This window comes from Protomyctophum bolini (assembly GCF_963924005.1).
Source record: "Protomyctophum bolini genome assembly, chromosome: 16".
NCBI lineage: Eukaryota > Metazoa > Chordata > Actinopteri > Myctophiformes > Myctophidae > Protomyctophum > Protomyctophum bolini.
Window position 1 is genome coordinate 35,265,099 of NC_137877.1, and position 19,761 is coordinate 35,284,859.

General features: G+C 40.8%; 2 protein-coding genes across 3 annotated transcripts; both read left to right on the forward strand.

Moving 5' to 3' along the window:
- The first annotated feature begins 4,121 nt into the window (after positions 1-4,121).
- On the forward strand, positions 4,122-9,852 carry LOC308330763 (interferon alpha/beta receptor 2-like). Of its 2 annotated transcripts, none has more exons than XM_080785762.1 (7): positions 4,122-4,257; positions 5,278-5,407; positions 5,754-5,929; positions 6,447-6,607; positions 8,590-8,752; positions 9,360-9,472; positions 9,683-9,852. In XM_080785762.1, coding segments are annotated over exons 1-7 (858 nt in total). In that variant the 5' UTR covers positions 4,122-4,256; the 3' UTR covers positions 9,797-9,852. The 2 variants fall into 2 exon arrangements, with proteins under 2 accessions (XP_080641888.1, XP_080641887.1); XM_080785761.1 differs by having other exon boundaries at positions 4,193-4,243.
- A 1,475-nt stretch (positions 9,853-11,327) lies between these two features.
- On the forward strand, positions 11,328-19,371 carry LOC308330758 (interleukin-10 receptor subunit beta-like). Its single transcript, XM_080785756.1, has 7 exons — positions 11,328-11,499; positions 12,525-12,639; positions 15,065-15,240; positions 15,567-15,721; positions 15,996-16,146; positions 16,493-16,638; positions 17,180-19,371. Exons 1-7 carry the CDS (start codon positions 11,433-11,435, stop codon positions 17,384-17,386), a joined length of 1,017 nt encoding a protein of 338 aa, XP_080641882.1. The 5' UTR covers positions 11,328-11,432; the 3' UTR covers positions 17,387-19,371.
- Positions 19,372-19,761: the final 390 nt, after the last annotated feature.

A 19,761-nucleotide genomic window follows, 5' to 3' on the forward strand; every position in this document is an offset into this window, starting at 1 on the left:
ACATGGCCAGAATAGGGACACCAGGTTGAAAGTGACTACAGTAAAGAGAAGGCAGTTTCACACATTCAATGAAAGTTGTTCGTGTACAGAGGTTCTAAAACCTTTTTATACCAAGGACCCCCAATAGCCATAGCCTCTGACTGCAGCCCCCATATTGCGAAGTGTCTTTAAATGTAAAACATTATATTGGCACAAACAATAATGCTTTTGTGCCAATTAGATTTATTATTAATTATTTTGTATATAGATTTATACTGTATTTTTTTTTATTGTTTTGCGCCACCTAGTGCCCTCACTTTGAAAACCTTCAATCCTCTTTTGCCCGGACAAGTCCTCTTTTGGCAGTCCGGGGGGGTTTTATAAATTCCTTCAAATGTCCGGGGTTTTACACGTATCGCCTGTATATACATAGGGCGCGTTCGGAAATTGCGCACTGAGCACACTGTGCAATGCAAACTAATAGGCGAGTGCGCTCCGGTGCGGTATTTCCGAACGCGCCCATATCGCTACGCTCACAGACCATTCAGACCAATGATTGTGTATTACAATGCACGTTCAATGGTTCGTAGTGGAAAAACACTGTGGGAGGTGGACTTTCAGCCCGAACCCCGGAATGTGAGCAGAGAATGGCTCCGCGAGGCAACTATCTGGACATACCCACGCATTCAGGGAGATGTCCTCTACCACACCCCACTCTCCGCTAAGCGGGAGAGGTGTAAAAATCACAGCAGCAGACCTTCTACTGGGGTCAACGCTCAAAACAGTACCGTTTCCAGACCCAGAATGGACACTGGACAAAAGAGGCCTCCGGGAGGCAACTATCTGGACATACCCACGCCCCCTGCGCCAAGCCCCCTTCGTGTGTGTGTGTGTGTGTGTGTGTGTGTGTGTGCAATGTTCATAAAATAAGAAAACATGGAGTAGGCCTATGTACATACAACATGCAATGTACAGGTAAAACATGTTAGTGCAAACATTATCCAAACACAACATCAGCAAATGTACAACATGCAATGTGCAAAAAGTTCAAAATCCAAAACAAAATCACGCAGGTATAAAAAGTCTAAAAATAAAAACATCATTTCAACAGGTGGTCCGTGGACCACTGGTCAGCCGTGAAGGTATTGCATGTGGTCCCTGACCATAAATCTAATAATGTAGCAAAGTGAGGATTTGGCATTTTCTTCCACGGAACAATGCATTACTTTTGGCGGACGTGGAAGTGCATCAATGTTATCAGTTACTGGGAAGTCTGAGGACATTCCACAGAAAATGTAGTTCTCAAGAAGGGTGCAGTCTACCAGCTTACCTGATTGAGTCATGTTTATTAGGAAATACTGTGAGTGTGCGCACTTGTTTGTGTGTGACTTGTTTGTGTGTGTATTTCCAGGGAAGAGGGTGTGTGTGTGTGTGTGTGTGTGTGTGTGTGTGTGTGTGTGTGTGTGTGTGTGCGCGCGTGCGTGCGTGTGTGTATAATGCTGTTTGTTTCCACTTTGTTTGCAGTGATGTTTTGGCACAATGTGCTACTTTTGCATGATGTTTTTATTTTTAGACTTTTTATACCTGCGTGATTTTGTTTTGGATTTTGAACTTTTTGCACATTGCATGTTGTACATTTGCTGATGTTGTGTTTGGATAATGTTTGCACTAACATGTTTTACAATATTATTTTGTACAACCTACAGTAGCAAAGCATAACATAATGGTTTGGAGAATAGGCTTTTTACAAGAGATAAGCCATTGCATACAGGTTCTTAAACTTTTAAATTTCAAGGACCCCCATAACTCTGAGAGTAAAACCAGATGGACCCATAAGAGTCCCATTTGATTCCATTTGTACAGTATCAGAGTTAAAAGTTATAAAAGGGTCCATTTGGTTCCATTTGTACTAGTACACTCTCAGAGTTACAGACCTGTAAGGGTCCATTTGGGTCCATGTGTTACACTCTCAGAGTTACAGACCTATAATGGGTCCATTTGGAACCCCCTCAAGGAACCATGAGGGTCCCTGGATCACACCTTTGAGAGCCACTGCTTTAAATATTATACATATAAACTAATATAGAGCATATTTTATCAAATTTAGGAGCCAAACCTTTTTGACAAATTGATTTAATTCAAACAGAACCGCACATGCACGCACACATGCACGCGCACATGTGTCCTCTTTTTGGTCATTCAGAATATGGTATGCCTACGATAATCGCATGGATCTCCGAATCATGTCTTGAATGAAATGATAATAGAGGATGATGCTTTTGCTTGTCAGAATCAGAATCAATCTTTATTATCACATTACAAGTAAGGTGGGTGAAAAACTTGGTTGTGCAAGCTCATAAAAGCTGAAATAAGAAACTCTTAAGCACACACTTGTGACATTTTAAATTAGCTGTTGCCTGACAGCAATGTTTTGCAGCATAAATGAGGTACACTTTGGTTGTTTTGGAGGATAACCCACAATTTGGAAATCATGTTTGACTCCACAAACCCCATTGAGCCTTTGGTTAGTGAAAGCAATATTAACTGCTTAACTAGGTGAAAGTGTCATCATCATTGAATACTAGTCTACGTTATCTTAATTTGGCACATGGACAATCGGTTAAGTCGGAGCAAAAAATCTTAATCATTTTTGCCAGGATTCTATCATTCTATTGTGATGAATACAGGTAAAAAATAATGACAAAGCATTTCCTCAATGTGTACTGTGTCTCGAGAATTCACACCCTCACAATTGTTGGCAATACAACAGTAGTAGACTACCTAAAATTATTCGCAGCAAACTAAAAGCAGCAACGTTCCTCAAAGTGTTATTTGTTAACTGTTGTCCTTTGAAAACCAGCTCAGTGGCCTTGCCTTGTATTTAGTGTCCGTGGCACTCCGTGCTGAGACTGGAGGGTTCAATCTCCGGCAGAGTCATAACAAAGACTATAATAATTGTACCCAATGGCACTGAGCAATGCATCAAGGGTTGGATTGATGTCGAGGGTGTGTACTTGTATACATCATGTGACATTCTAGCATTGCTGCCTCATGCTAAGGAAACAGGAGAGCGACTCCTGATCTATGGGCCACATTGGGCCAGCATGGCTATACTTATTTATTGACGTTCCAGCCAGGTTGTTGAGAATTGAATATTATATGCTTGTGGAACTTCATAAAGTTACAAGCACAATGTGCACACATCAAAATGTTGGATTTCATGATGAATGTTGGAACACACAGGTCCAGATATTCTTTTATACATTTGCATTGTGTCATTTCTGTATTACTGTATGTTTATATATTCATGTTACCATATTTTCTTTCATTGTCATTCAGCATATGAAGAGTTTTCCGTTTGAAATTGTAAGACAATTTGTTGCACAAGACTTAAGAACACATTAGTTATCAGCAGTGGACATGTCCTTGCTTTACAATTACAACACAGACTGCAAATTTCTTCTCCCAAAATGAATAGTATTTTAGCATGGATCTCTTCATATGTCGACAGTATGCTGTCATAATACACCTGCACTTAGTATCAGAGTTAATTTTGTACCACTGCCACAACCTCTTTTTTCGTTTTCTTTTTCTTTTCTTTTTTTACAAATCACTATCATCACATCACAGTTTCATATTATGCATGTTTACCATGTTTTTATATATTTGTTCATGAAAGACCAGAAAACCATGTTTATACTCATGCCAGATGAAATGCCAAGATCAAAGGAGTCTTAATATTTCACTGTTTAGCTAAATATGTAATTTTTCTACTCTAAAACATTTAGACTATCTGCTATTTATGTCATTGTAAGTCTTTATAGATTCATGCATTATGTTTCAAATCTAACCCTTCATTAAACTTTCGCAAGCCAGAAACAAAGTACCATATACTATTACTATCAAGAATCATATTTAAGACAAAAGTATTGAACATACACCAAAGATCCCAAGTCAATCCTGCCGTTTTCCAGTGTGTGTGTTTGTGTGAATGAGACGGAGCGTTCAGGAGTTATATATGAGCTCTGGGTTAACAGACCCTGGGAGGGACTAGTGGGGAAAATGAAACTTAACCTTTTCACAACACATTTCACAACCGTGGGATCTCCCCCCCTCATCTATAGGTTGTGTTTTAAGTCAAACACAGTCTCATCAGCTGGTGTGAGCCTTAGCGGTGCCATGAAAAGCCTGGTTCTGTGGGTGGATGGATGGTTCTTAATGACGACATGGATGTCCCTGCCTCTACTACTCTGTTCACACTGTGGTAATGAAGATACAGTGAGATAACCTGCTTTTCTCATTGCAATCACATTGTGATAATGCTCCATATACTGTAGTTAGGCATGTGGTGGAATGTGATAGGCATTTTATTATTATCATCATAATCATCAATTAACAATTCATGTTATTACTATTAATGTTATTACTAGTCTATTATACTATTATTTCTCTGATGATTCTGTCTCCCTCTTTAACAGCATATATACCTGTAATGGAAATGAGTATAATGTAATTTGTGCTTGCGTGCGTGCGTGTTTGTGTCATTGTGCATGTATTTAAAAGGGATGTGATTTCTTTTTTGGTAAAAACTAAATAATAATAATGTCATAATATCAATTCCATCCCCTTTAAGGAAGCTATGGTGGTGACTCAATCCTGCTTTCTATTTCTATTGACCTCTTAGTCAGTATGACAGTATGAGCAATTTGTTATTTTAGATGGATGGATGGATGAACAGATGTTATTCAGTTGTCATAGCAGTCGGGCAATATTGTAAAGGTGTTTATTCATAGACATTTCACAACAGTGTCACATCGTGTTGCGAGCTTGTAGATTTGCTGACAAAGATATGGAGATACAAGTTTTCTTAATTCTTAACATTATCATCCTGTAAGCACTAAGCACACATTATTTTGCACACACTATTTCAAGGTTTTCCTGTAATTCTATAAATGAGACGTTTTTGTGCCGAGGACCCCCAAAAGAATATACATTTGGCCGTGGACCACCACGTGTCAGGGACTCCCAGAAGAGAAGATTTGATTGTGCCCAAAAATAAATCGAAATTAATCAAACGCTTTCAAGATTTTTCAAAAACTTAAAAAAAATAGCAGATGTGCAAGCTGACTTGTAGATCTGCGATTTTTGTTCTAAACTTTGGACTGTTCTAAATCCCTAGAGTTATTTGCTGAATGCATGTTGCTATAGGCCTATTCAATCTAAAATGACAGATTTGTTCCCGGTTTTAATGGGTTAAGCTTGTGTTTTCGATGCCCCCCCCCTCTCTCTCTCCAACAGTGGGTGGTTCTCTGCTGGCTCCTCTCAATGTGAGCGTCAGGTCCTTGAACATGGAACACTCGCTCACCTGGCTGCCTGCTCCAGACATGCCTGCAGACACACGCTATAGAGTTCACACCCTCCGCCTCAGGTACTGTAGGATGGGATACAGCACCACTTTACCGATTGAACCCTATAACATTGCAGGGTGTACCCCTAAACATTATTCTTTGTTGACTGGAGTCCTGCAGAGGTCTATCTATAGGCCTTTTTCCCCTCTACACAATGAGTCTTCATCAGAATTGGACATGAGCTGGACATGACAGTCTATGGGATACAGTATGTCTGTGTTACTGTTGTCGTTACTTGTATCCTGACTGTTCCTTCCTTTGCTTTTTTCTCTCTCTCCTCTCCATTTCCTCCCTCCCTCTCTTTCTGTCCCATCTTTTCCTTCGCCCACTCTCTCTCTCTCTCTCTCTCTGTATCACTCCATCCAGGAGGGGCAAGTGGAAGCCAGTCGCTGGTTGTGAGAGTCTATTGTCCAGCCAGGTGTGTAACGTGACCATACTTTTCAAGGAGCTGTTGGAGGAGTATCAAGGTCGAGTCCAGGCTTTCACCTTCACCCACACCTCAAACTGGACCTATTCTGGCCTGTTCCAGCCGCTCAGAGACAGTGAGATCCCACACAATATTATGTTGCCTCTAGCCCAGTGCCCATTCTAATCAGTAGTTCTCACACTTCCATGATTTTTCTAAAATGTAAAGATCACACCCGTGTATATGTGAAGTGAGGGGCGCTCTTATCCATCATTAAACATCATCTCATTCTCAATCACAATCTGATGGACTCACACATCACTAGTCTGTGTGTGTGTGTATACTGTATTTGGTCAGTGTATACTTGCCTAGACAATCTCTTGCAACTCAATCAGCCGGCATCAGTTGACAATGACATGCAACGCAATGGGGTGATTCAGACCACTGCCATTTTGATCTACAATCTTCTAAAACATTTTTGTTGTGTTGCAAATCTTTGGTTTGAACAAGCCATAGTTTTTAACAAACTATAGAATTTGCATTCACATATTACTACACATGCATATCCAGTCCATAAATATTCACTTTAAATAGATCTATTAAATTAACCCCTTCGTTCTTTGTGTGACCATTAACCCCTGACCGCAACACAGCTGTCCTGGGTGCTCCTGGCGTGTCGGTTTCCGGTTGTGGAAACTGCCTTCTCCTGCAGTTCAGTCCTCCCATCCCTATGGGGCACCAGTCACACCAGCAGCTCCTGGAGGTCTACAGAGGACTCACCTGCCTGGTGCGCAGGACCAGGGACGGAGCACAGGTACACTCAGTTTGAATTTCACATGAACAACTGAGGTGTTAAAATAAGATAACATTAGTCTATACGTCTGTAGCTCAGTGGGCTGAGAGGCTGTCGAGTAATCAGAAGGTCAGTGGTTCAACCCCCAGTATACGTGTCAAAGTGGCCCTAAGCAAGACCCTCACTTGTTTTTTTCCACACTTGTGATATTCTCAGAACCTCATTGTTTAGTACTTGGAACAGTATAGACTACCAAGAAATCAAAACTGAAACACCACAATGCAACAGAAGGCGAGGCGCTCGCAAAAGCCGTTCAGGATATTGAAGGTCACACTTGTTGGCTGGTAGACTGTGTCTAGTGTCTACCCCCCCCAGAGGGGTTGCATTTCGACAGCACTGTGGTTCTGCCCACGCCTTCCCATCATCATCATCACAGCACTATGTCTGTCTGTGTTCGAGGAGAAACAGCGGCTGATGAACACAGCTGCATCTCAACACAGCCTCGTCTACGTGGTTCTCAAACCTTTTCATATTAACGACCCTCAAATTGATTGAATTGGAATGCAGGGGAGTAAGAAAAAGAAGATAAATCGTTAAATGATATGACAAATTCAATTCAAATTCAATTTATAACATTATTGTGCCAGTTTAACCACTTTTAACCTGCATGGCATCTCTATCAAGATTTTTCAATATTATTATTACTTTGCAAGAAAACAGCACATCTTTTGTAATAGACATTTTGCATGTAATGTAGTATCCTGAAAAGGAATCCACTATAAGAAGCTGCATAACTGCACATACAAATGTCGTCAAAAAAGTCAGGCTGACATCGATCAGCCTCTATCTAGGAACCACCAGCCGAACGAGAAACAGAAAAGTTTGGGAAAGTTACCATGAGTCTTTATTATAGGTGATAGGGGAAATGGCTGGTTGACATTGTATTTAATTGTTGCTATGGAAACCCATGGTCATTCAGGCGACAGTTGTCTGACCCACAAAGGGAGGGACTGTCACCCTATAGTTTTAGACCGCAACGGAGGTGGACGGAAGCGAACTTGAGCCACGAGAGACAGCACCACGCGAGCTAAAAGCGAGCAAGTTGCCATGTCAAACGTTACGAACTTCGTTTGAGCCGACTCGGCGGAGCGCTCCCTAGCTCCTTCCAGCCCCTCCCTTTGTGGAGCGTCATTGAGAGTATGGCCCAATCCCAATTGCCTCCCTCAAGCCCTGAGCCCTGGACCCTCATTGACTTTAATGACGTCAGCTGTAAGTGCTTGAGGGTGAGAGGCTGCAAGGGCTCCAAATTGTTGTGAAAGAAATGGGACAGCACTTTGAAGATGAGTCCGCCATTCATGACACTTTGCATCACTTTATAAAAACTGTCCTTATTCACAGCCAGTGCCTACCTACATGCATGCTTGGCCTATTTATACATGTCTATCACGTCTATTTTAGTATTTAAGATAATCGTTTTATTATTAGTTTCATAAATACACTTTCCTGTGTGATAGGGGTTGTAATATTCATATATAATAATATTCATTATAAATTGCATTTCCATATTATTTTACTTTGCTCATTAGTCATTTCTCATCATGTTCCCTTAGTATTATTATTGTTATTAAATATATAGCCTATCCTTCCATTCCGTCTCCCTTTGAGAACAGTGAGAAAGCACTATTGTTATTGTGTTTGTTGACATTCTAACCACGATACATACATTTGCATACTTAAATGATTGACGTTCGGAGGATCCCCCTCATTCCCCTGGTAACGCTATAAACTGTGGGTAATTTATTTGCCAAAGTCAGCATCGATGCTGACTTTGGCAAAGGGCACATAAAGTGGGGGGGCTGAGCCCTCACTGACTTACGGATTTCAAATGGGACATCCCTCAAGCCCTCGCAGACTTCACATGAACGCGCAGCTAAGTCAGTGAGGGCTCATTGAGTCAGCAAGGGAGTGGATTGGGATTGGGCCTAAATCTGTTCTGTTTACAGTTCACTCTCAACCTACCTTACCAAGAAGACATTGTGATTGGCTACCTGCAGCCAGAGGTGGAGTATTGTGTGACAGTCACCGTGACGACGATCTTTAACCATAATTCCATCCCGTCTCCAGCGAACTGTGCCTTCACCAGCCCTCCTCCCACCATCCAATCAGGTACATCAGGGTTCATTCTTTAAAACAATGCCCAAAATAGGGACACAAGTGTTACTGTGGTTAAAATAAAATGTTAATTAACTAAAACCAGCAATGGCTACTTGTACCTGTATGAGTGAGCGACAAATAAACCCTAACCCACTTGAATCTTAAACCGTTAAATAGTGATATTATAAAATATCAAACGTATCAGACAGTGTACATTTCCCAAAAGGATATTCATGTATTTAGTTCAGTCAAGGACCAGAAGCAGCAAGGATAAAACATATCCTCCCAGATAAGAGGAGATTCTTCATAATTATTAAAGCAACGTGAGCTCCAGGCCACACAAAGCAAGTAGACCTAATATTTAGATATAATATTTTAACTGATAAATATGCCATATAGTTGCTCAACCTTGATTCTATCCACATTTACACCTACTAATTCGGCATATCAGTCCCATCTGTTAGGCACAGATGATGCTACTTCCTCATGTGCAACAGCAGTTCCACAGCCTCCATGAGTGCATGTTGCATGAGGTTAACCTGCCCTTGGTTGCTCTAGCATGATGGAGGAATACCTATACTGTAATGTAACTGTAACTGTACTTTACTGTGTCCTGCAGTATATGTCATCCTCAGCCTACTGGGTGTATTCTGTCTATTGGCACTTCTCCTCATGGGATTGGTCATCTACGGTGGTCAGCTGATCTCACGACAACGCCTGCCCAAAACTCTGGTTGGTGGATTTATTTGACCTGTGACTCTGATGGTCAACTGACTTTATTTTTTGCAATGTGACATATTTCTTGACTTTTTTTGCAATATACTGTATTTTTTGCAGTATGTATGTTTCTCCTGTTACAGTATATGCCCAGAATAGGCACAGTATAGTTAAAAGGTGCTATGTTATTTTATATATAGCTCTCTCATTTTACCTCCTGTCTAGTCTGCCACCCTCCTCTACAGTCAACTCCTCCATACGGCCCAGTCTGACCAGTTCATCCAACAGTCTGACTACCAGTTCATTCAACAGTCTGGACCGGTTCATCCAACAGTCTGACTACCAGTTCATTCAACAGTCTGACCAGTACATCCAACTGTCTGACCACCAGTTCATCCAACAGTGTAAACAGGTGTAAAATATGTTACAAAACATTTCAAATAGCAAAAGATAGCTGCTTGGCTATTTCACCATTTGGCGTAGGTTACAAGTATAGGGCTTATAGGGGTCTCAGCTTTGTCAGATGTAAGAAAAGGGGGCTCCAAGGTTGCCACATAGCACTTTTAAGATAGATATGCTAACACCAGAAGAGGTTCCACTATATGTTTATGAGCCAGAGAACCACTTTAATGCCATTTACTGTAGTAGCACAATTTGTGTTGATCATATATGACTTGTGTTAGAGTATAGTGCTTTATACTATATCCATGCGTGAGTAAATGTGTATATCTAGCATACATGTGTGTTTACTTGGTTACTGTAGGTTTATGTGCATGGTATTCATTGAAAAGTTACTTTATGATGTTTTCTTGTGCGGTGCAATTTGGTGGTCAAAGGTCGAGGGTCGACAATGAGCCCAATTATGCCCAATTATACCATATACACCATAGTCAGGTGAATCCTAAAACAAGCTCCCCGGACACACAAGAAATAGAGAAAATAGCAGATCTACACGCTCACAAAGTGTCGCATTGCTACTTTATGTTGTGAGCTTGCAGATCGGCTATTTTCACTAGTTTGGGTGCCGATCAATCCAATATCAGCTCACCCAGGTAGTCAACCAGGCAAGTAAGATCATTGGAGACAAACAATTGCAACTTCAGGACATATACAACCGCTCCATAACCAAAAATGCAATTCAGATTTACAATAATTCTACCCATCCTCTTCACTCTGAATTTGACTTGTTGCCATTGGGTAGGAGGCTTAGGGCAAAATTAGCTAAAAGGGTTACAAAACTTTGTTTGTGCCAACTGCTGTGGACATTTTAAATAAAAAAATGTTTAAATAGTCTAATCCCCACTGCTCATGATCACTGTTGCTGTGTTAATGTGAATGCATTTTATATAGTATTTTAATGCACCTGTGTATTTTTTGTAATGTTTTATTATTGTAACTGACTGCCGGTGTGCCAAAGACGAATTTCCATTTTATGTCAATTTAATGGACAATAAAGTTTTCTTTATCTTTATCTTATCATCAAAAATGTTTCGGAGTCACTCACTGTCCTACAAAAAGGATGAAATATATATACCCACGAGCATGCCTGGCATGATGATGGCTTCTCCTATACCATCACTGTTGCCATGATCACTGGAGAGTGTGGATGACACCTCTTATAAATGTGCTTCACCTAGGCCTACAATATATTCAGCTACATATTGTTTGTTAAAGCAGCTCTGACATTTTATTTAACCACTTGAACCCTAGCCTAAATGTTTTTTTTTTGCCGATGGGTTCCCAGATTGGAGAATAACCAGCCACAATAAACCGCCAGGGAACCAATCTCAGTGTAACACCGTACGTGGTCACGGAATTCGATAGGTTGCCAACTTCTGTGTTACCACGGCTCGTCTACGTCATGGTGTAGGTTTAGTTTCGTTTCCAGTCAACAGAATGACTGAACTACAAGGAAGGAACATGAACTTCTCATGTGTTGTAAAAACTACACGAAGCTAAAGCACAGCGGACGGAAATGTCACCCGTGATCTTGACAATAATTATCTGGGCATTTTCAACACTTTGCGGATCAAAAGGACAAGGTAATATAATATGTGACTCACAGTCACTGTGTTTTCTTTCTCCAAACGGAGGAGAGAGGCTGAGAGACTGCTGTTGTTGATACATGATGTCTGTCGTAATGTCATGACAAATGGCCGTTGTGTGATCCATGGCTATATGTAATTTGTAATTTCTAACTAACTGACTCTTGAGTTTGACATATGCCTACGTTTCATTGCAACGATTTGCTGTATATATATATATAGATAAAAACAATTACAACGGACACGAGTTTGTCCAAAAAATACTATTTTCAGGTGACCTGATTTATTTATTTATTGATCTATTTATTCATAAATACAGAAAGCTAGACAGGAGCGAATATCCTGGCAAAAGGCTGGCATCATGAGTCACAAATATGTTTTTAAAGGCTGCACTTTAAATAAATGAATGGCTATGGCATTTTGTGAAAGCATCCATAATCATCTCCCCAATATTGAATCGAGGTATTTTGGTGAAATATCGGCCTTCCCTATAATCCCTATTCCCTACACATTTTTTTTATAGTAGCCTAATTAAATACAATTATGAACAGCACAAGCAAGTCACATCTAATATAGGCTTTAAAAACACTGAATTATTCATGTTATATTATGTCCTACAGTGTAGGCCTATGTATAAAGTCTCTAAGTTCATTTACTAAGTACACTTTTGAGGATTTAAAAAAAAGTGTGTTTCCAATTTTCAATACTTACTTCTACTCCACTAGGCCTGCTATATACATCTCAGAGGCAAATATTGTACTTTTCATTCCACTACAATTTTTTACATTTTCAAAATATTTGGTATACATTTGAAACCTGTGAAATGGGACATTCTGCATAATGGCTACTTTTTACTTTTGGTACTTTTGGTAGCAATACTTTTACTCAAGTACATTTAGCATTCCGGTACTTAAGTTGTAAAATAATGTTTCTATACTTTGCAGTATTGCTACTTTTACTTACTAATACATGTGAGTACTTTTCCACCACTGCCTATGATCCTGTCTCTGGCATTACTGCAGGAGTTCTACTGCCACCCAGAAATGTCAGCCTCAGCTCGTACAACATGGACCTGGTGTTGAGGTGGGATGCATCACTCAACACCAGCGGTGGGCTGGTCTACACGGCAGAGTACAAGTGAGTACAGAGTAGACAATGCATTCACTGAGAATGGACTCTACTTTATAGTGTTAGTTTTGAGCATAATTAATTCAATGCATTTTCTGGAGTCTAGAATATACATTTGTTGCTGTGACATACAGCCAGAGAGGGAGACAGTGTAGGATTGACTCAGGGAGATGGTAGTGGGGAGACAGAGTAGGAAATATGAGAGGGAAACGAGACAGTGAATGTGGTATAGACAGTATGTCTACAGAGTGTCTCGATCTTGACAACATCAACAAACTTGACTGAATACTTAGCTCAGTGAGTGACAGTTAATAGCCTTAATTGTCTGCACCAGGCCGAAAGCATGGGGAGAGAGTATGTTTTGCACTCCGTCCGTGTGTCCGTCCGTCTATGAACAGCTAATCTCCGGCACCGTTAACCCGGTCGATGCCAAATTTTGCACACACACTCCCTCGATGCCAACGATGAACCTCTGCCCCAGAATTTCCAGAAGGGCCTGTTATAGCGCCACCAGGAGGCCGCTTTGTGCAAAACAAGTTTTTGGACAGACACCAAACATCACGCAAATTGGTACACAGTCTCTCTAGTCTAGAGCCATTCAACGAAACGGGTCTTTCAGCTTTCTCAGACTCCATCCTGCTAAGATTGGCTTCCAAAGTTCGCAGGAGTGCTCAGTTTCACTTTCAAACAAAATGCTGCAAATCATGAACACATTGTGTGATTTCTGTGAAATTGTGCACGCACATTCCCAATAGGCCAAGGAAGAAATGCCACATGAACATTTTCAACTCAGCCTCATGGTGGCGCTATAACTGGCCGAAAAGTGTTTTTACCTCTAACTGCACGGATCTGTGGATAACTTTGTATGCCAACTCCCTAGAGGTCATGGAAAAACCTTTGCCTGGAATTCTAATATTACTCCTTCCGATTTTATCCAAATTTCACGCAAATCGGTACACATGCTCTCTATAGATAGTCATGTGATCAAGACGGGGTTGTTTGATTTCTCATAATCCACCCTCATTGGCTACGATTGGCTTCTAAACTTTTCAGGAGTAGCCCGCCTTGTACCCGTTTTGTACAAACACACACACACACACACACACACACACACACACACACACACACACACACACACACACACACACATTGCTCCTAAACATTTTGCCAAAAATCACACACACACTCCTATCCTCCTGGTGGAGACCTGTGCCCAGAAGGGCACTTATTCTAGTTTACTCTGTTTTTTTTTTGTTTTTTTTCAAAAAAAAAATTATCCCACGATTTTGTAACCCAGTTTTCTTTTCACCCAGTGCCAATTATCTAATGTAATCCTGGGCGCTACACTTCCTCTGCCAACCTGGGGGGGCAGCGGACTGACCTCATGCCTCCTTCTATGCATGAGGAGTCCAAGCTGCTTCTTTTCACCTGACAGAGGGGAATTTCCCCGGCCGGACGTAGCGCGTGGAAGGGACACGTTATTCCGACCAGTTCCTTTCCCCTCCATCAGGCGCCCCGGCTAGCCAGGGGGAGGTAGTTTTAGAGACCAGGATTACGGCATGTTTTTGTGAGGGTATCTACCCTAGGGGACACGGGGAGAACATGCAAACTCCACACAGAAAGGCCCTATCGCCAACCCCCGCCTCGGGTATGGGCACTGATGACGCGGAGGAGGGAACACGCCGCCAGTGCCCACAGCGTCCCCAGCGGGAATCGAACCCAGGACCTTCTAGCTGTGAGGCGACAGCACTACCAACTGTGCCACCGTGCCCTAGTTTACTCTGGTTTGGTTTAGTAAAACATAATGCAAAGTTATAATAAAAACTGGGAGAAAAATAATTAAAACACTGAAAGAGAGAAGAGAAGCAAAGAGAAACCAATTGGTGTAGGTGAAATAGGATAAAATACCCAAGTTACGTGAACACTTTTGTGTTAAAAGAAAACATAAGGCAGACTGTGGCACTCTTCTAAACAGTCACAAAACTGTAACTGTACACTTTTACAGTGAAATATGAGAAACTTCCTTTTTATTTGAAAGAAGGACACGCCCACTGACTTCACAGTTCCGTGAATGACTGCTTTGTTTCCAGTCAGGAAACACACCTCAGCTCCACAGTCACTATAGTGCAGCCATTACCAACCTGAGTTTTCATTGTGATACAGCTACAGTAAATAGGAACTCACTTTAGTTTATTTGAAAAGTAATAACACAACTAATGAACAGTTTAGTTTAGTTTATTTGAAAAGTACACACATTAGTACACAACTAATGAACATGTTTATATACGTTCATAAAAATCTGATTTGCTTTGAGAATGCACCGATTGGCTGTTAAGTGGTCAGTTGAGTGGGCCGCAGGACTGTGATTTAAAACTCCCAAAGTCAACTCAAAACGGTATACTACGCATTCACACAGCTTCAATTGTTTTCTCAGAACATCAGTGAGTGACTACAGAGTGACTACAGGCTGTGTGAACAATGCAGGGCTCAGCTGTGATTTCACCGACCACGGCACGGTGTATGGCACATACACCTGCAGGGTGAGAGCAGAGCTGGGAGCAGATCAGTCCGTCTGGATGGAGAGCAGCCCCATCACCTTGGATAAAGACAGTGAGTGCATGCTGTGTTTGTTATGGATTGGATTATGTTTCTTTTAGACCGATGCTAGGTTTGATCCTGGTTAGTTTCAACAAGGCTGGAATATTCAGGGTTGAATCAATTCCAGCCTCGGGGTCTGACTCGTTTTATGTGTAATTCCTTACCCGAGAGACTGAGTTCATGACTCACTTCAGTAAATCCACTCAGGCCATTTTATTTATAGGCTTGTTTTTCCATGTCATCTGTAATGGACAGAAACCTTGTATCTCCATATTTAATCTTTTTATGTTTTTCTATGTCCTTTCTCACCATACATTATCCTTTCCCCTCACCCACAGCTACCATTGGCCCACCTACAGTGTCTGCAATGAGCAGCGGGTCTCATATGGAAGTCAGTATAACGGACCCAGTGTTCAGGATCTCTTCACTGAAGAGTACCTACAGCCATGTCACCTATAGCATCACCTACTGGAAGGAAGGACACCAGGAAAAGGTCTGTTTACAGTTCATACACTCACCTCAGTGCACTCACTTGTGCCTTCTTCAAGACACAATAAAATGACATAAGACAGTCATTTTTTACATCATGCTGCATTCATACAGTATGTCATGTTCCATGGATTACAAAGTACATCCATTTTCAGACAGTAGACTAGAAATTAGACACAACATCCATTTAGACAGTAGGCGATACATTTATAGACACTACATCCATTCAGTATGACAGTAACGGCCATTGACTTACTGTACAACACTGCCCTCTACAGGCTCAAAGCTTGAGTGGGATCCAGCAGAACTTTGTGGTTCTTCATGAGTTGCATCCGAGGACCAGGTACTGTGTGCATGTCCAGATCCACACATCGAGAAACCCCAGGCCGGGTCTGCCTAGTAGCATCACCTGCCACAGCACCAGCAGCAGTGAGTTATTGGTCCTTTACACTAGTGCTGCAAAGTCACATTTACTCAAGTACTACACTTACAATAGAACAAGAGGCAAACGTTGTACTTTTTACTCCACTACAATTATTTCAAAATATTAGTTACTTGTTACTTTACAGGATTTGGATTATTACGGTACATACATTATCATTAACCATTTAAGAAATTATTTTGTACTCGAAAACGGCTTCTAGATCTGGTATTTCCGAAATCCTAATGCCTAATGCATGTCACACTGGGGTGGATTGATCAATCATTTGTAATAATAATTGAAATAGTTCTAATAATTGTAATCCTTCCTGGTCCACCTGTCCTCTATCTGCAGAAGAAGAGGCTCCCTGGGTGGCAGCGGTAGTGACGGTTGTTGTCATGGTAACGGTGGTGGCTCTGGTGGTGCTGGCGGTGGTGTACAGGATGAACATATCCAACTTCTGGTGTCCTAAAGACTCACTACCCCAGCACATCAAAGAGGTGTGTGTGTGTGCGCGCTGTGCGTATACGTGTGCGCGTGCGTTGCATACCTGTTCATATAGACTATATTCAGTTTTACCCCTACACCTCCAATGGAACACAACTTTTGACTTCTCTAAACTTAAAAGGCAGATATTAGAGCAGAAGTTCTCAACCTCTGCTGGATCAAGGCCCGGATCTTTTCTGGATCAAGGTCTTCATTTATCAACGTGATTTACACCCAAGAAGGGACGTATGCCGAAATCACCGCCATTTTCGGCATTTAGTGCTTTGAATGAGCACATACATGCGAGTACAAAGTACAAACTAAATCAAAGATCATTGAGACGGCTCTCTTTCAATGGGTCTGGTTGAACGCAAAGAAGTTGATGGTGGAAAGACCACTTAAATCCTCCTACTGAACGGTTCAATACGAATACCGGTAGATTTTTATTTATTTATTAAACAGACAGTGTTTTTTCATTCATACATCTAAGTTGAATATTTTATTTGCCACCAAACATAGACCTTCTAACCTTATCAACCCTATCTCTTCTCTCAGTACCTGCTGAAGCCCCCCAACTTGGCCCTGCACAAGTCTATGCCCCCTGAGGAGGTTTTCCACCAGATGCGCATCCTGTCAGAGGTGACAAGCGAAGGAGAAGGGCTCCCTCTGAAGCAAGGAGGGGTGCACTGCAGTGAACAAGCGGACACGCCGTATGTGCTACAGGAGGCGAAAATGGAGGAAGATAACAGCAAAAACAATTAGGAAGGAATGATGGTGAGGCAGGAGAGATTGAAATGTGGTGAGAAGGAGGACTTTCAGTTTGTTTTGCTGGAAGTGTTTCTTACAAGGATCTGGAAACGGGAACTTCAATAGGTTTTTTGTGGAGACTTTGTCATGTCTGCTTCATTGTACGGCACAGCGGGCTGCGGGGAGAGAGAGACAGGAAGGGAGTAGAGGGGGTCACATGACATGCAGCACACAACTTGGAGTGCATTTTAATTCACTTCCATTTACATGGTACTACAGAGCGTCGCTGTCCTGCCCCCTTTCAGAACTGCGAGGCACCAGGAATTAACCAGGTTACTCATACTTATTGTCATATTTATGTCACTCATTGGTGTTTGTAAATTACCTACCCAGTCAACGTCAGTCACGTCTATTATCTGTTATTTTGTCTGTTTCCAAGGAGTTTTTAATCGTTTTCTTATATCAGAGTTATAGAAGATTACCGTAGCACTTACATACCACAGCACATACCGTATTCATAATCCCAGTTTGTCCGCCTGCATACTGTATGTATGCATTCATGGAAAGGTTATTATTAATAATAAAACTAATAAAATAACGAAACAAAATGTGGAAGAAGAAAAGCAAAAGTAACTCAAAAACAAAACTAAACCTGAAAGCTTAACAAAGAGAGAAGGAACAGTAACAGAAATATGTCCTTAGTTTTCATCTTTATTACGTTTTTCATACATAAAAAGACTAGTATTTTGGGTGGCTGGATATGAAATCTACGTTCCAGTTTTGTAGCTGTGCCAGGTTAAACTCTGAGTAACCTTTTTATGCCATGATGTTCTGAGTTTTTATTGCATAATACAACAGCTCTTCAGAATGGTGGTATGATACTGAAAAGAAAATACATACCTACATGGATTTACACCCATATCTACACACACACCATTCCTACACTAAAACTATGAAAGTCTTCTGACCAAAACATGATAGAAACATCTTCAATTCCATGGGCGAAACATCTTTTACAGTATTTACAGTAATGTGCATTAATTTCTTCTTTTTAGTTTTACCCTTTTTATGTTTTTATTTAAATTGCTGATTACAAATTGTATTTATTATGAATTGTACATTTGCAAAGCTGCATATGCAAATAGTTTGTAAATAAAACTATATCTCTATAATTTGGTAGGCTATTTGTATTTGTGTATAGCCTGTATGTAAGCCATTATTGTTATATTTTAATGAGAATGTGCAAGGTAATAATGATGTAATATCATAATTTGTAATAATAATTATTACAAATTATGACTATAGTAATAATTTGTTCAACTTTTTATGAGATCTCATTCTGACCTGACAAATCCAAAATCTCCAAGAAAGGTGTTCAGGCAGCAACCATTTTATGATATTCTGTAAGTGCAAAAAACAAAAACTAAAGGCCGGCTGTCACAAAACAGTCATATGCTGTGTTATTGGAGAATCTGGATTGGTCCGATGAGCTCAGGAGCTCACTAGTCGAAGAAACATGGCTTGGCTTCAAATCCAAATTCACATCGGTACTAAACAACATGGCTCTCCTGAGAACCATCAGGGTCAAAACCTTAATACCGGTATATACTCTAAGGTCAAAACCCGCTCGGAGCCATGGATGCATTCGGACATATACTGACAATGAAAGCCAGAGACAACAAATTGGGTCGTCCACTCTCTAACAGTTTTTGTATTGAGTTGTGCTTGAAATGTACTGTAATTCTGCAAACTGTTAATAAATACTTCAATCAATCAATCAATCAAAACTCATCACTGACAAACTTGATGCAATTCGAAACGGGCCCCTGTTAAAAAAAAGGTCCCCCCAACCCCTTTTTTCCCATATAGGCCTACTGTACATGTTTTTCCCTTTCTGACTTTCTTTTTATGATGATTTCCTATTTTTCATAGAAGTGTAGGCCTATATTTGTATGTCTTTATTGTAAACAAGTCTTTACTCTAACTAGCAGTTTTTGTATTGACTTGTGCTTTTGTTTGAAATGTACCCGTTCTACATAGGCTACTGTGAAATAAAATGTTCAATCAATCATTAATGTTCAGATGTTTGTTTTATTATTATCCGTTCTTTATCAAACCCTGTACACTCAGTCAACAGAGAGTACAGAATTCATTCCATATGTTGATCTGACCTCCCATGCCAAAGTGGCAGCGCTCGCCCAGCAGTCTGGGTCTGCCATCACCCAGGCGGATGCGTGCAAGCGACCTAGGTCAGGGCGTCTTACTGGTTATTATTATATTTATTATTATTATTATTATTATTATTATTATTATTACACTGGCACATTGAAATATATTGTGCAAGCACAATGCAAGGAGAAAAACCGAACTGCGGCTGCGCATCAAGACGA

Bases quoted from the DNA above. Each gene is read 5' to 3' on its own strand.
- LOC308330758 (XM_080785756.1), top strand. From the start codon at position 11,433: ATGTCACCCGTGATCTTGACAATAATTATCTGGGCATTTTCAACACTT. The intron at 11,500-12,524 runs GTAATATAATAT...GCATTACTGCAG, and splicing joins TTGCGGATCAAAAGGACAAG to GAGTTCTACTGCCACCCAGA. The intron at 15,241-15,566 runs GTGAGTGCATGC...CCTCACCCACAG, and splicing joins CATCACCTTGGATAAAGACA to CTACCATTGGCCCACCTACA.
- LOC308330763 (XM_080785761.1), top strand. From the start codon at position 4,198: ATGACGACATGGATGTCCCTGCCTCTACTACTCTGTTCACACTGTG. The intron at 8,753-9,359 runs GTACATCAGGGT...TGTGTCCTGCAG, and splicing joins TCCTCCCACCATCCAATCAG to TATATGTCATCCTCAGCCTA. The intron at 9,473-9,682 runs GTTGGTGGATTT...CCTCCTGTCTAG, and splicing joins AACGCCTGCCCAAAACTCTG to TCTGCCACCCTCCTCTACAG.